Source organism: Bombina bombina, chromosome 1 (genome assembly GCF_027579735.1).
Source record: "Bombina bombina isolate aBomBom1 chromosome 1, aBomBom1.pri, whole genome shotgun sequence".
Lineage (NCBI taxonomy): Eukaryota > Metazoa > Chordata > Amphibia > Anura > Bombinatoridae > Bombina > Bombina bombina.
This window is the reverse complement of record NC_069499.1, coordinates 916,202,068-916,219,764: the sequence shown is the minus strand read 5'-3', so window position 1 is coordinate 916,219,764 and position 17,697 is coordinate 916,202,068. Positions and strand designations below refer to the sequence as shown.

At 36.7% G+C, this 17,697-nt stretch overlaps 1 protein-coding gene across 2 annotated transcripts; it reads right to left on the bottom strand.

Annotated features, from left to right (window-relative positions):
• Positions 1–5,120: 5,120 nt before the first annotated feature.
• LOC128648305 (immunoglobulin A1 protease autotransporter) lies at positions 5,121–17,384 on the bottom strand. Of its 2 annotated transcripts, none has more exons than XM_053702117.1 (2): positions 17,264–17,384; positions 5,121–7,593 (listed from the first exon to the last, which is right to left on the bottom strand). In XM_053702117.1, the coding sequence occupies exon 2, from the start codon at positions 7,583–7,585 to the stop codon at positions 5,648–5,650; it is 1,938 nt and encodes a 645-aa protein (XP_053558092.1). In that variant the 5' UTR covers positions 7,586–7,593; positions 17,264–17,384; the 3' UTR covers positions 5,121–5,647. The 2 variants fall into 2 exon arrangements, with proteins under 2 accessions (XP_053558092.1, XP_053557286.1); XM_053701311.1 differs by lacking the exon at positions 17,264–17,384 and adding an exon at positions 10,616–10,731.
• Positions 17,385–17,697: the final 313 nt, after the last annotated feature.

Below are 17,697 nucleotides of genomic sequence, written 5' to 3'. Positions count from 1 at the left end.
TACTTAAACCAATAACTTTGTGTTTAAAGCGCCATTTTGAAACCTAGGTATTGTAAACGGATTGGTACAGAGCAAAGGATACCCACGGAGTGGGTTTGGAAAACAATTAAATTTGCAGACAAGATTTCTGATATACGGTAGAGATATGTTAATGAAATGCTATTGATAAAAAGCGTATTTGGGGTAGTTAGTTAGTAACAGGTATAGAAAATATTTACTTACAGTGGCCCTTTAAGGAAAACTACCACTTTACCGATGTTCTAATCTGCTATAAGATGCAAGTACTTTTTAAGCCATAAATTATGATCTAACAAGATCACTAATGGTTCATCATACTTATTCATTTTATAATATTTTCTATATGAAGAGTATTAGTTATAAACATTTGTAATAAATAAAAGGCTCCTGCAGGGCGTCCTCAACATTTTCCTGGTAAGGCAAAAAAAACAACAAAGTCTAGTGATGATGATAAATTACAGTAGGAAATAGTTGTCTGTTGCACCTATGATCTGCAAATCATTTTAACTTGAATTATGTACGTCTGAGTGAGACTAAAAGGGACATTTTATCTATCTGCTGGAAAGTAATGCAGCATATCAGTAAAATATCACATAAATATGTAAAAAAAAAAAAAAAAAAAAAGATATGTTCCATCAAAATATCCTCAGCTCATCAGAGTAAGTTCTGTGTGAGCAGTTATCCTTCTGCTATTGTGATCTGCATGGTTAAAAACAAAAAAAAAAATCAGCTTCATCAGTGCAGCGTTCACATTTTGCCTACTGTGATCTTGTGAGATTTCATAGTAAAATGCCTTAAACTAAAGGGGGGGGGGGGGTTGTCAGTTGCTTGTGCTGGGAATTGCAAGTATTGTGTATTCCTTTACAATGGAAAGTGGCTACATGAGGTAACATGGAAAATGGCTCTCAATATTAAGCTTTCATAAATCAGAGCTTACGATTTAAAGAAAGCTTTCCAATTTACTTTTATTGTCACATCTACCTCTTTCTCTTGGTATTCTATCTTGAAATGTAGTTACTTTCTATGAGAGCATACACTGTCAGAAAAAAGGGTACGGTTGGGGTTCGTTTGTGAACACTTAAGGTACAACTGCTGTGGTTGTACCCTCAATGGGTCATAATTACACCTTAAGGAACCAATATGTACCATTAAAGGGTAAATAAGGAACAAATATGTTTCCAACTATCAATGGGTCCATGTCTGTACCATTTCATCCCCCCCAAAAAGGTACAATCACTTGTGTGACTAAAAGGTTGTGGGGGAAGGGTGGTTCAAGGCTGCCAAACTCTGCAAGTCCATATAATTTGTGTACCTCCGGGTTATTTCCCAAGGTGGTAAACAGTAATTTTATACTTAGGTTACATAGAGTTTTCCACAGTGCCAATTATGTGTTCATTAAATAATTGAGATAAGTCACCTAAATGCAAATGTATGATTGTGAGTTTTATTGTTTTATCGTTTCACTGCCCTGAATACTCCTTTCTTTTGTTAGAGTTTTATTATTATGTTGGTTTTTTTTATATGTTTTCTCTAGGTTTATGTGGCACGTATCACCGTAAGTTAAACAATTTGTTGTTAGAATCTAGTACAGAGTGAAATAAGACATTTGCGAGTAGTTTCTTTTGGAACAATTTGTTTTTCCTGGTTGTTTCAGGAATTCCAGTGGCAGAGGCTTAGGACCTGTTTTTAGGCAACACTATCCAAAATCATAGAACTATGGCTACTGTAAGGTTATTTTTTTATTATTGTTCTTTAAAGCTAGACAAATACACTTTCTGAGCAAGAGCACAGTAGGTGAATGCGTATTTGAATGTTATTAAATAAATTTGACGCAACAGCATTTTATTTATATGCTATGTTGTGTACAAAGGGCTCGTCACTGGGGCAGTACCCTTAAAAGACCAAATTTGCATCATTTAAGGGTACATTATGGTACCATAGCATTGAGGTCCAATTTAGCCACCAAAAGGTAGAATACTCAAGGGTACCAATATGTACCCATGTTAAAGGGTACAGCGGGTGTACCTTTGAGGGAAATGCCCCAGTGACAAGTTGCTGCACCCCTAAAGGTACATTTTTGCACATATTTTTCTGATAGTGTACTGAGGCTATGAGCATGTCTTGAACACTATGTAGAACATTGTTACACACATTTTTGCAAACATTGCCGCCATATAGTGTTCAAGACACATGCACACTTCTGACCCTTTACACAGCCCAACTTGCAACAGGCTTGTGCAAGTATGGCAAATTGTGACAATTATATTAAATAAACATACACACCACCACATTGTTGTCAGGGCTAAACTAAGCTAAGCCAAACATCTAATTTAAAAGGGAGATTCCAGCTATTTCAGTTTTGAATAGAAACATTTTTGTAGTATACATGTATAAGCAAAAATGCTTCTAATAAAAGCTATAGCGGTTTCAAAAGTGTATTTATTATTAGGTATGCACCGTGCACAAGCATTTTAAACACAGCACTTGCTCAGGAAGCCTAAAATGCTTATATCATCTGGTAATGACTACCTTTGTTAATTTCTGACATGATACAAACCTCACTGATGCGCGGAGCAGCTGCACTATTAAAAAAGCTGCTGCACTTAGAATATTAAGCTATACTTACATGCAGAGAAAAATGTTATTATAACACTGACAACTTTTACTAGAAGCATTTTTGCTAATATATGTATATTGTAAATATGTTTCTATTCAAAGATGTAATTTATCTATGTGCATTTATATTTTCACTGGAATATCCCTTCAACCAAATAAACCGATTTTTCAAAAGAGAACCCCTTAAAGCGCCATGAAATTTAACATTTTTCTTTCATGCGTCACTTACAGCATACAATTTTAAAAAGAACCTTTATTGAGGGAGCAACAATGCAGTACTGGGATATAAATACATTACCTGAGCCAATAACAAGAGGCATATATGTGCAGCCACCAATCAACAGCTAGTTCCCCAAAGTGTATTGCTGCTCCTGAGCATACATTAGGTATGCTTTTTAAAAGGACACCAGGAGAACAAAGCACATTAGACAATGGAAGTAAATTGGAATGTTGCTTAAAAATGCATGCTCTATCTGAATCATGAAATTTTATATTTGACATACAAGCAGTGGCATATTTAGGTTTTGTGCGGCCCTAGGCACTCAGAATTCCGCTGCCCCCTCCCTCCCCCCCAAGTTTTCGGCAATTTTTTGCTCAGGGATTAGCGTGTTTTTTTTATTTTCATGGCATTTCTAAAGTAAATGTTCACCAGGGCTTGCAAAACACTTGCATTCACAGGCACACTTCTATCTATTGCTGCAAAATATATATTTATCATTTAGATAAAAGCATGATGATTTATTTTTTTTTAGGGGAGAAAAAAATTAAATAAAAAAAAATTCTAATCCATACATTATCAAAACATGAAGATTATATATATATATATATATATATATATATATATATATTAAAATATACATTTCAGAAAGGGATACTAAACCCAAATTCTTTCTTTAATGATTCAGATAGAAAGTTGCTTAAAATGGCATGCTCTAATTTACTCCTATCAATTTTTTCTTCGTTCTCTTTATATCTTTGTTTGAAAGAGGCATCTGAACTAAGGAGCCAGCTAATTTTTGGTTCAGTACACTGGACAGCACTTGTTTATTGGTGAGTGAATTTATCAACCAATCAACAAGAACAACCCAGGTTGTAAACCAAAAATGGGCCTGCTTCTAAACTTACATTCTTCCTTTTCAAATAAAGATACCAAGAGAATGACAAAAATTTGAGAATAGGAGTAAATTTGAAAGTTGCATGCTCTATCTGAATCATTAAAGAAACTATTTGGGTTTAGTATCCCTTTAAAGGGACAGTCTACACCAGAATTGTTATTGTTTAAAATGATAGATAATCCCTTTTATTATCCATTTCCCAATTTTGCATAATCAACACTGTTGTATTAATATACTTTTTTACCTCAGTGATTACCTTGTAGCTAAGCCTCTGCAGACTGCCCCCTTATCTCAGTTCTTTTGACAGACTTGCATTTTAGCCAATCAGTACTGACTCCTAGGTAACTCCAATGCATTCAGATAAGAGGCGGCCTTCAAGGGCTTAGACATTAGCATATGAGCCTACCTAGGTTTAGCTTTCAATTAAGAATACCAAGAGAACAAAGATAATTGATGTTAAAAGTACATTGGAAAGTTGTTTAAAATTACATGCCCTATATGAAACATGAAAGTTTATTTTTTATCTAGACTGTCCCTTTAATCCAATTTTCCCTCCCTTGTATAATGTGACAGCCAATCACAAAGAGTGTGTGTGTGTGTGTGTGTGTGTGTCACCTTTGCACATACTCAGAAAGAGTGCATGTTTTGATAATGTATGTAGATTAGAATTCTTGTGTTTTGCACAAAGCCCTGGTGAACATTTACTTTAGAAATGCCATGAAAAAAAAACAAAAAACAAACACGTTAATCCCTGAGCAGAAAATATTATGGGGGGGAAAAAAAAATTGCCTAAAACTTCGGGGGCGGAATGGGGGCAGCAGAATTCTGAGTGCCTAGGGCCGCACAAAACCTAAATACGCTACTGCTTGTACGTCAAAAATAAACTTTCATGATTCAGATACAGCATGCTCTATCTGAATCACCTAAGAAAAGAATTTGGGTTCAGTGTACCTTAAACTTTGAAAATCTACTGCTCATTTTAAGTGCTATTGAATTGTATATTTCTCAAGTATTCAATTCTACTGTAGTTACTGGTCCTTTAACATTTACTCTCTACTTATTTTACATTGAGAAGCAGGCAGACAGTTATGCAGCCAATTCCTTTTGTGGGAGTCAAGTTCTATGATGTGCGCTATAGTGGATATTGCTGGTGTGGTGAGGAGGTTGGTGAAGAGTTTGGATAATTAAACATATGTATAGGCATAGACTAAAAGAGTAATGCTTAAGATCCACTCAAAATTTGCCCTCCTTAGAAATATTTTACTAGATTAGGCAAAAGTCCACTCCCTTTTTTTGGCCATATTTATGCAACCTTCTCATAAATGCCATATACTAAGATGTAAGAAAACAGAATGCGTGAACACACAGAGCTTATTATACAGAAATTTTTTATTTGTGGAAAACATTGTTGAATTCATGCTTAAGACTTTGTTCTGAACATCAGGGTAAATTCACATCATTTTGATTTGGGTGTTAGTAAACTTTACAAATTTCTTTTAACATACATTTATAACAATAATTTAAGAATTGGGAATACCAGTGAAAATTTAGAAAAAAATTGATATAAATAGGACTTTCCTTGTATGCCCCTGGATTTCCTAAGTATTTTTGTATTAAATATGATAATTATTAATTTTCTTAGTTATCTTGTGTGCAACTCTTTCTTAGGGGGGCTAGAGTGGTTTATTTTTCTTTTGAAATATAATTTAAGACTTCTAAAATTCATGTGTAAAGCTTGGTCATTATACCTAAGACCAAATAATTTTGCAGCATTGTATCAAAAACCAAGGATATCATTGCTATTAATCTTTATATACTTGAAAAGGTTAAGATATTCATTCCTCCTGTTTATGTAGATATCCAGACCAGATGATCCATTTTCTTTGTTCTTCTTTGCCTTAAATGTCTTCATTGACTGAGTGGCCATTGTGGATTACTTGCTTATCATTAGTTTGAGGAGTAGCACAGGGCACAGTATCATTTTCTAAATCTTCAATTTTTGTTTCATGGCTTGGTTCTTTGTTCTCAGAATTTCTTTGGACTATGGAATGTTTTACATCATCTGTGATAGCCAATTCAGTATTCGCAACCTCAGAATTAGAGTTCATATTCTCTTGCTTTGAGGTATCCAGTCCTACCTCGGTATTAATGGGTTCCTCATGGATCTCATGCTCTGATACATGGTTGATCTTCTGTTCATCTACTTGTCCTTCCAAAACTGTATCTTGAATATTCTCCTTTCCTAAAGTAATTTTATTGACTACATCTTCTTGCATATTTTTATTCAACTGATCAGCTGAAGATTTTTGGATGGTAAGATCATTTTTATAAACATTTTGCTCTGCTACAGAGAATTCTTCTTCCTTTGATGGCTGCTCTTGCTTAGTAGATATGGTCTCTGATTTAAGAGTGTTTATACCCTGATCTTCACTCAATGAAGAACTTTGATCAATGCTCTTGTCCTCAAAATGAGTGGACTGCTCAGGCACTTGTGTTGGTTTTGGTGCTGGTTGCTCAACCTCCTTAACCACTTGGCTAATTTCACCTTCACACTTTTCATTTAGATCTAACACAGATGATGGTGCAGGTGCTGTTAATTCAGTCACAGATTCTGGGACTGTCAAGTCTACTAACTCCTCAGGTGCTGGCGCAGGGGCATGCATTGTGATGTTCAAGGGCTCATGAGACTGCTCAGAGGCCTTTGCCAGTTCTGGCTCAGGAACCCTTACAAGCTCTGGCTCTGCTTCAGGGGCCTTCTCCGGCTCAGGGGTCGTCACCGGAACATTCACCGGTTCAGGGGTCGTCACCGGAACATTCACCGGCTCAGGGGTCGTCACCGGAACATTCACCGGCTCAGGGGTCGTCACCGGCTCAGGAACCTTCTCTGGTTCTGGGACCTTCTCTGGCTCTGGCTCTAGCTCAGGTGGCTTCACCAGCTGTGACTCAGGGGCCTTCTCAATTTTAGATGCCTGCACAACTTCAGGTTCTGAAGCAGGGGCCTTCACTGACTCAGGTTCTGCCACAGGAACCATCACAGGTTTAGAAGCCTGCACAGGTTCTTGTACAGGGGCCTGGATTGGCTCAGTTACTGTTGCAGGGGCCTTCTCAGACTCAGGTTCAGCTACTGCCTCATGACTATCTTTGGGCATAGGTTGTTTCTCCTCAGACATCACAACTAGATGGCTTTCTTGTTTCGACTCTATACCTTCAATTTCACTTTCTGGTTTGGAGGCTAAGACACAATTCACAGCTGACTCTTTAGGCACAGATTCTTGTACAATATGCTCTTGATCAGTCGGATTTTCCACATTGCTTCCCTTTACCTGATTAGGAGTCACTGGGGCATCTTTAACAGGACTCAGATTACAAGAAGATAACTCCACTTTTTGATCAGATTTTTCCAATAGTTCGTCTGTGTTCTTAACTGCTTGTGTTTTCTCAGCTGGGCTCTCCTCATTATTAGGCCGTTCATGTTGTAATATAGTAGCGCAAACCTCAGCTTGAACAGTTATTTCTTGTGATGTTTCAATCACCTCCTCTTTCTTTGTACAATCACTGTTTTCTTTTATTTGGTCAGTGTTTGGGTCATCTTTGGTTATTTCTCCTGATGTTACTACATCTTCCTGCTTTTCTGACTGGGGCTTCTGAATCTCACCGTTACTGCTGTTCTCAATTTGGTCTTTTTGAGAATTTTCCCCATTTGGTTCAGCTGCATCTTTTTGTCCATCCTGAATCTCAGGTTCTTTTTGTTCAACTTCAGTATTCTCTGTAGATTCGCCTTCTTTACCAGCTCCCAAACAATATCCCTTTTTCTTCTTACTTAGTTTTCCTCCCATTGTGAGATCTACATTAAAAAAAATAAAAGATATATAGAATTCGTTAGTACGTAATCTTAATCCATACACAGTTGTGATGCATTTTACCTCTAAATAGAATCCTCAAAAACACAGTGCAGTTAACTTAAAGAGACATGAAAGTCGATTTTCACGATTTAAATAAAAAATCCAATTTTAAAGCACCAGTAAATACAGTAGATTTGCATAAACAAATGCACGATAAAGACAATGCAATAGCACTCAGAACTTCAAAATTAGTAATAGATTTTATTCTGACACATTTTAAAGTTATCTATTTCCACTCCTTGTATTATGCGACAGCCATCAGCCAATCACAAATGCATATATTCTGTGAATTCTTGAACCTGCTCAGTAGGAGCTAGTGACCCAAAAAGTGAAACTATAAAAAGACTGCACATGTGTTAATGGAAGTAAATTGGAAAGTTGTTTAAAATTGCATGTTCTATCTCAATCATGCAAGTTTAATGTTGACTTGAGTGTCCCTTTAAAAGACTTCAAGTTTACTTCTAATATAAATTTTACTCTGTTCTCTTGGAATCCTTTCTTAAAAGTAGACATGTGCATTAGGCTAAATGAGGACACTCATGACATTTGACTCTTTCCAGAGCCGGATTTCTTCTTGTGAAAGCGCAACACACTACCGTGCAAATACAGCTCTCAGCGTGTTCCACTTTCACAAGAAGAAACGTGTCTCAGAGAAGAGCCAAATTCAGCGAGCGCCCCCCTTCTTCCACATTCGGCAGCTAACGAAACTGCTGAATGCACATGCCTACTTAAAAAATAAATAAATAAAATACCTAGATAGGGTCAGAGGCAGCAATGTGTTGAAGGTAACCCTAGTGATTGGTGGCTGCACATATATGCCTCGCCAGATGTGTTCAGCTAGCTCTCAGTAGAACTCTGCCATTCTGTAGCAGATTTTAATATAGTTTAAATCCCTTTGCAGGGGTTAAAAAAAATCAGTTATATGCAAGAAATAATAAAAGGCTTTTACATATGAGAACATTTTGCATTTTAATAATGAGCAGATCAAAAGATAGCAAGGAGACAGTTAATTTTATTGCCAATTGTTGCATTTTACATATAATTTATTTATAACAAATGTATATGGTTTGAAAGCACTTTAAAAGTGTATTTAAAAACAGGTTTATTACAAGGTGTACGATTGATAACTAAAATGAAGATCTCATGCAATAAAATCTAACTGCACATCTGTGCTTAGAAGCATGACAAATAAATACAAATACCCTAATACAGTCACCTCAAATGGATTTGTTTTAAAGACACCAATTATAAATGTTACTAATGCATATATCTTGTTTTATTGTTCTAAAAATGTAAAAGCAGATACAAATTAACTTGTTTTGGTTGCCATTCAAGGGATATTCTATCCAAAACTGAAAACTAGTGGTAGCAAAAAAGGCTTTTAGTAAAAACGATGATTGCTTTAGTCACAGCTTTTCTGTGCAAGGACATATTAAGCATATCTCCATATGCTCTGTGCACTAGCATTTAACAGTCTGCTCACAGAGCCAGTAGTGGCTTTTATCATTGTCATCAAAATACCAGGCACTGCTGGTTATGAATTGACACACTATTTAATGCTGGTACACTGAGCATCTCTAGATACACTCCAGGTGTGCACACTGCAAAATCCCTAATTGAAACAGTGACAGCAAAACCATTCTGGAAGAAAAAAAAAAAAAGTTAACAAAATGCACTGCAAAAACACATTCAAAATTAAAATTCACCCATGTGCAATTTTAGTTTGGGTTGGAATGTCCCTTTAAAATGTTAAATACATTTACTATTGTGTTTCTTCTAAAGAAGGTTGATATTTTTTAAAATGTTTCACACTCATTTGGGAGTATTCATTTCTACACAACTCGGAGAGATGTGAATGATCTAAGACACACCCTATCTGTAGTTATTTTAATCCCACAGGGCAATCTAGAAAAAAAAAAGTATTAATCCTCTAACTGAAGTCTACTAAATAAAATGAGCTTTCTGTTTGTCCAAGAGTCAAAGGCCTATTGTCTATGGGGATGGCTGTTCTTTGTTATGCAAAAGAAGAAGTTCCCTCAAAGCATACAATTATTCCCTCAGCTACAATCTACCTGCAGCATCTTAAATCTTGTGCAAAACCATTTAAATCAATATCCTTTCCATATTCAAACTAATGCCATTCTTGGCTTTGATTCATTTAAACATCTTAGAAAATGCATTTCAGATTCACAGCTGGTGCAGGATTTTGCATTTGAAGAAGAATTAACCACTTAATTGCCTAAAGGGGGTGCAATAAACATCGATCTACATTGCATTGCAAACCCTGCAAGTAAAAAAATAAAAAAATACTAGGTGGTTAATACATTAACAATGGTTATTATAAATACTATCAAAGAAATATATGCTACAACATTTATAACAATGTACTTAAAACAATGTGACCGACCAGATGCAAATTGATTGAATTACAATTATAGTATGTGGAGGAGGAAATTGAAGGGGTATGTGTAATTATCATGCACACAGCTGTTTCTATACTACTACAAATATGCAATCTTATACAAACTACAAATAACCCTAGCTGCTATTGTTAATAGAACAGTTTAACCACATTATTGCCAGTTAAGTGTTAATAATTTAGATATGTACATCTTATTGACATGCATGTGTCTAATCAAGCTAGACAGCCCTGAATACTTAAAATGAACGTTAATATAAAAGCGTAAAGTGATATGACTAACGTCTAACTAATAGAAAATGAAACAATAAACTAGATCTCTTCTGAGCTGTGGGTTTTCACATTTGCTGCAGTGAGGTTTACAGCACTGTGAGAAAATGCAGAGCACGAGAGGGTGAGTGCAGCCGGCAGAACAAAGGAACCGGCTAAAAGCTCAATCTGCAAAAGAGAAGCATCTGCTTTACAGCTTGCTACTAATATCTAAATCACATGGATATCCAAAATGCAGATATTTGTAATATAAAGAGTATTCCAGGGTTGCATACCTCGCAGATAAAGCCAAGCTGGGAATCAGAAGCAGGAGACAAAGATGCAGCAGAACCAGGAGTGGGTGATCTTCACTCCTCAGCAGGGCTGGGTTAGGACTGAGAGCAAGATGGAGAGTGACAGATGCTCCCCTCTCAGAGGTACAATCTGGAGCTTCCCTCCCCCTCCTGCCTTTTAGATACACCCCTCCCTCCTTCCCCGCATCTGCTATATTGCAAGACCTCAAAAGCAGAATCTACCCTCCTCTGTGACTAGTCAATTTAAGGAGCCAACTGTTCTTTCTCAATTCTCTAAGGAATATAGCTTTCTTTTTCATCTGTGTGCAATACACCATGTATATTTTCTGGTGTGATATTATTAACTCCTAATTAACATAGAATAACTATTTTATATATATATATAATAACATTTAGGATATAAATATTTATATATATACACACACACACACAAGACAGGGATTTGAGAGTATATATATATATATATATATATATATATACACACACACACACACACATTTGTATCATGCTGATTTGTTAATTGTGCTCAGTACATATAGAAACACTGCAACAGAAGAATATGAAGGTGTTATAGCAAATAAATGATTGATTAAATATTTCATGGATGGGAACTAATGTTCATTTCTATCTGCAAATTAGAATTTTTATAGACAATAACACAATCATATGGTTAATATGGGCAATAAGTGTTTTACATTTCTATCCCAAGATCTGGAAGGAAATGTTGGTTATCCTATGAAGATAACTTCAAAGCTTTGTTGAGGCATAGTTAATATGATCTTGTGTGCAAAGATTAGATACATATAATATTGTTAGCTCAATAGGACAAAATGTGTCATAAAAATATATTTTATTATGCTTTAAGAGATCTTAGATGTTTGAATTTTATTGGATAATGATATCTGAAAAAAATCAAGGCAGTAATGCAATTAAATACCATTGCCAATTTACACCATCCATAAATTATGTGATTAGTGATGTTGGAACAGGAAATGTAAAATGTCATTCAGCTGACAGAAATAAATAGAGAAGCTTTGTTTCACTAGAATTCTAGAAAGCCAGAGAATTATACAGGAAAAGATAAAATCATGGGTATGCACTAGAGATCTTTTATTTCTATAGAGCAGCTCACCAGTTACAAAAAGACATTTTCTCTGACATTTCTAATTCTATATTATTTTTGTAATGTATCTCAGTAATTGAAAACAGGATCCAATTTTCCATTAATCTTTTCATGTGAGATGTCTCATTGGTAAACCTAAGGCCAGGTTCCAAAGTGAAACGTGAATTCCAGCATCAGTGGCTATAAATCTATATCCATGCCCTATAGCTGCAACATTTAAATATTTATTCTACTGTGTTCAGAGCTGTTTATAGTTCAGTCTCTGCCCAGAGTGTTTATATTAAACCCAACCCCACCAAACCTGCTTGCTGATCTCTCTCTCTTCTTGCCAACCTATTATATAAATCACTACATTTACTAGTAAATACTATTGTCTTGCAAGTATATATGCTGTAGAAAAAAAGTCATTATCCTTTATCATAATCCTTATTTTTTTTAATGCTATACAGAAGACATTATCCTGCATCATTACATTATCTTAAATTAGCAGTGTTTTTATTGAGTTCGTCTTTAAAGGGACAGTGTACACCAAATTTCATATTACTGCATGTAATAGACACTACTATAAAGACAAATATACAGAGATACTGATCTGAACATCCAGTATAAAACCTTTCCAAAACTTACTTAGAAGCTCCCAGTTCAGCACTGTTGATAAGGTTAGGCTGGGACACCCACTGAAAGGGGTTGAGTAAACAAAAAGAGCAGACACTCACCACCTCCCCCTTCCATGCCAATAAAAAGACAGATGACATAAACAGGAGCCAGCAGGAGTCTGTAAACACGTGTATACATCTGACACTGTGGGGCTTGGTTAAGAGTCTGAAAATCAGCACAATGTTCTTAAAAAATGAGCAAAACTATACATTATTATAAAAACACTACAAGAAGAGCTATATAAATGGATCATCTAGTGTACAATGTCCCTTTAACCTCTAGGTCTAGAATCAAAACTAGGCCTCACACAGATATTATATAGGGTAGGAATGGATTTGCACAAATATTTGTGTGTTGCACTTTAACACTAATAAATCTGATGTACAAAAAAGCAGAATTCCAAAATAAGGCACATGCTTAGGGTTGCTACCTTGGCCATGTTTTCCTGGACACTTATAAGTTACACATACTGCAGGGTGTGCAGGGAGGATCATGTATTGAGGTGTCCACCAGCACTATTCGTCTGATGACCTAAGGCACAATGTATGTTCCTCCCTGCAACATGTGTAACTCATAACTGTCCAGGAAAACATGGCTGAGGTGGCAATCCTACATGATGTTGATCATATGCGATGTGGCTTCCCACACTGACAGCCCTGGGATTACAGGTGTCTTGTATCTAAAAGAACAGTGCAGTACAATCATGAAATGCTCTAATGCATTCTCTGTGGTTCCTTAGTGGCAGGATTGCCCTTTGAGCAGTTTATGAAGGGCACTAGCCCCGTACTTTGGGGGTCTCAGCACTACACTCATCAGTGGTGGGATATGATGAGGTGCAATGTACATCCTGTATTTAGTTTATGAAGAAGTGTTTACAGTAAAAGTGTAATACATAGTGATTTTTATATATATATATATGTATATATATATATATTACACTAAATGCAGGGCATACAGGGGGAGGAGAATAAGGGGGCTGTGCTGAGGGCCCCCACACATTTTTCTTGCCCAGGGCCCTGTACATGCTAAGTGTGGCAATGCAGAGTGGGGTTTTAACTATATGTTTAGACCCTTTGTAACCTCTTTGCTCTAATTAATTAGCCTGTCATTTTGTTGCACTATAGTGTCCCTTTTACTGGGCTATCTGGTATTTCATTTGGCTTTAGCTGGGTCTGATCTGATATAGGCAGTAGTGTATCTAGTTCTTATGAGAATATAGTTGACAGGTTTTAGGGTCTGATCTGATATAGGCAGTAGCTTATCTCGTTTTTGTGCTGCCCTAGGCACTGTGTGATATACTGCCTGTCCAAATCTTCCACTCCCAGCAATTTAGCTCCCATTCCCTCAAATATTTATCCCAAATGGAGACAGAGGATATATTAGGGGTCACTCCCCTCACTGGACACCAAGGGATAATTGATTTGCAAAAATAATAATAATAATAATAAATAAATAAAAATTGCTTCCCCAGGCACAAACCTAGTCTTACTGAGCCAAATGCAAATGACACAGACAGGAGCTGCATTCATAGGTGGTAATAACAAAATAACATCAGTAGCGACATGAGCATCAGGAGCGATTTGATTGTGGTAAACAGGAAGTGCAAGTCATTTTAAAAATAATGGCTCATTGTCATCAAAAAAGTAATTCAAGTTACCCTATTCATTGATATTAAGAGCAAAAACCTTGTGGAATTTTTACTCTATACAACTCCAACATACTATTCTACTGACTTTTATGTTCCTTACCTCAGTATTTCTCAAGTCCAGTCCTCATGTACCCCCTTATAGGCCAGATTTTGATGATATCTTAAAAGGACACTGAACTCTAAAGAGATTTCATGCACCTCCCTCTAACCCCTTAAGGACAAGGCCATTTTTCAATTTCTTTCCCTGAAGGACCAGGGCTATTTTTAAATTTCTGCAGTGTTTGTGTTTAGCTGTAATTTTCCTCTTACTCATTTACTGTACCCATACATATTATATACCGTTTTTCTCGCCATTAAATGGACTTTCTAAAGATACCATTATTTTTATCATATCTTATCATTTACTTTAAAAAAATGATAAAATATGAGGAAAAAATGGAAAAAACACACTTTTTCTAACTTTGACCCCCACAATCTGTTACACATCTACAACCACCAAAAAACACCCATGCTAAATAGTTTCTAAATTTTGTCCTGAGTTTAGAAATACCCAATGTTTACATGTTCTTTGATTTTTTTGCAAGTTATAGGGCCATAAATACAAGTAGCACTTTGCTATTTCCAAACCACTTTTTTTTCAAAATTAGTGCTAGTTACATTGGAACACTGATATCTGTCAGGAATCCCTGAATAGCCATTGACATGTATATATTTTTTTTTAGAAGACATCCCAAAGTATTGATGTAGGCCCATTTTGGTATATTTCATGCCACCATTTCACCACCAAATGCAATCAAATAAAAAAAATTGTTCACTTTTTCCCAAATATTTTCACAAACTTTAGGTTTCTCACTGAAATTATTTACAAACAACTTGTGCAATTATGGCATAAATGGTTGTAAATGCTTCTCTGGGATCCCCTTTGTTCAGAAATAGCAGACATATATGACTTTGGCGTTGCTTTTTGGTAATTAGAAGGCCGCTAAATGCCACTGCGCATCACACGTGTATTATGCCCAGCAGTGAAGGGGTTAATTAGGGAGCATGTAGGGAGCGTCTAGGGTTAATTTTAGCTTTAGTGTAGTGTAGTAGACAACCCCGAGTATTGATCTAGGCCCATCTTGGTATATTTCATGCTACCATTTCACCGCTAAATGCGATTAAATTAAAAAAAACTTAAAATTTTTCACAATTTTAGGTTTCTCACTGAAATTATTTACAAACAACTTTTGCAAGTATGGCATAAATGATTGTAAATACTTCTCTGGGATCCCCTTTGTTCAGAAATAGCAGACATATATGGCTTTGGCGTTGCTTTTTGGTAATTATAAGGCTGCTAAATGCCGCTGCGCAACACACGTGTATTATGCCCAGCAGTGCAGGGGTTAATTAGGTCATTTGTAGGGAGCTTGCAGGGTTAATTTTAGCTTTAGCGTAGAGATCAGCCTCCCACCTGACACATCACACCCCAGGATCCCTCCCAAACAGCTCTCTTCCCTCACCCATCCCACAATTGCCCCCGCCATCTTAAGTACTGGCAGAAAGTCTGCCAGTACTAAAATAAAAGGTGTATTAAAAAAAAAAAATGTATAGCATATTTACATATGCAGCTGTGTAGGATCCCCCCCAAACAGCTCTCTACCCTCCACCTCTAACTTACTGGGAGCCATCTTGGGACTGGCAGCTGTCTGCCAGTACCCAGTTTGCAAATAAAAATGTATTTTTTTAATTTTTTTTAATTTATTTTCCTTTTTTCTGTAGTGTAGCTTCCCCCCCCCCCACAGACCAATCCCCCACCCGCTCCTAGATCCCTTAGATTAACTTTCATTAGGGATTTTATCCCCCCTTACTGCCACTTCTATACAATGTTTTTTTCTGTAGTGAAGCGGTTCCCACCCGCTCCCTCCCCGTGCACGCGCCCGCCGCCCCCCGTGCACGTGCGCGCTCCGGTGCGCACTCCCGACAACCCCACCCGTGATCCCGCCCTCCTCTCTCTTCAGCCTTTCATCGATGGCCGCCCACCCGCTCTCTCTGCATCGGATGGGGGAAAAATGTTATTGCAGGATGCCTCGATATCGAGGCATCACTGCAATAACTGTAAAGCGGCTGGAAGCGATCAGGAAAGCTTCCAGCCGCTTTAATCCCCAAAGTCGTACAGGGTACCTCGCTGGTCTTTAAAGACCAGGTTGTGTGCGACGTACCCTGTACGACTCGTGTCGTTAAGGGGCTAATCATGGGTGCTGCGATATTGGAACTCAGGTTACACTGCATGTATCTGAAGGTGAGTTGCTGCACATGTACAAACAGGTCAGCAGTGGAAAGTAGTGAAAGATAGATTTCAACATGGTGGTATCCATGATTAGAGGGAAACGGGGAATAACCTCAAAATACTATGCTTATAAAATGTATTTAGTGTTCAATGTCTCTTTAAAGGGACAGGCTACACCAGAAATGTTATTGTTTTAAAAGATAGATAATCCCTTTATTACCCATTCCCTAGTTTTGCATAACCAACACAGTTATATAAATACACCTTTTACCTCTGTGATTATCTTGTATCTAAGCCTCTGCAATCTGCCCCCTTGTTTCAGTTCTTTTGACAGACATGCATTTTAGCCAATCAGTGCTGGAACGTCACGTGTATGAGCACAGTGTTATCTATATGACACACATGAACTAATACCCTCTAGTGGTGAAAAACTGTCAAAATGCCCTGAGAGAAAAGGAGCCCTTCAAGGGCTTAGAAATTAGCATATGAACCTCCTAGGTTTAGCTTTCAACTAAGAATACAAAGAGAACAAAGCAAAATTGGTGATCAAAATAAATTGGAAAATTGTTTAAAATGACATGCCCTATCTGAATTATTAAAGTTTATTTTGGACTAGACTGTCCCTTTAACTAGAGCACGGGTGAAATAATTAGCTTATGGGTGAGAGCAGGTTTATAGCAATGGTAACTGATCAGCGGATTATTTCACCTGTGTTCTCATTAAGATATTATGAAAATATGGCCTGTTAGGTGTACTTGACAACTGGGGTAACGAAACACTGCCTTGCATGAATCTGGCTTCCTGTAGTCCATTGCTTTTTACAATAAAGGGAATCTGATGTAACTGTATAGTTATGTCATTGTGAGAAGAGATACAAATAATGTCATTATCCGTTTATACAGACAGAATTAAAGACTCCTAAGACGCACTTACCTCTGATCCAGATACAGTCGCAGCACAGGTAATAAGTTATGTGCCAATTTATGTAGAAAATGACTGAATTTACATTACATATTACAGCAATCAATTTCTCTGCTTCACCCAGGAATAAAATTTTAAAATGTGCAAAGAGATCACAGGTTGCACTTTGAACATTTAGTTGTAGATAGTTAAACATGTTGCCCAATGGAATGTGACCAACACTATTTTGCTTCACACACACACACACAAAAAAAGTTTCTCAGTTTACATTCAGTATTTGGAGGGAGGTGGGGGGAGAGGAGATGGTAATAAATACATAATTTTAAGATGTGTGGTCAGAGTAGTGTTAGTTTATATATAAGATAAAATCAGAAATGGGATATGGTTAACCAGGTAGGAAAAACAATTAATCATTCAATCATTGTGTGTGTATGTATGTATGTATA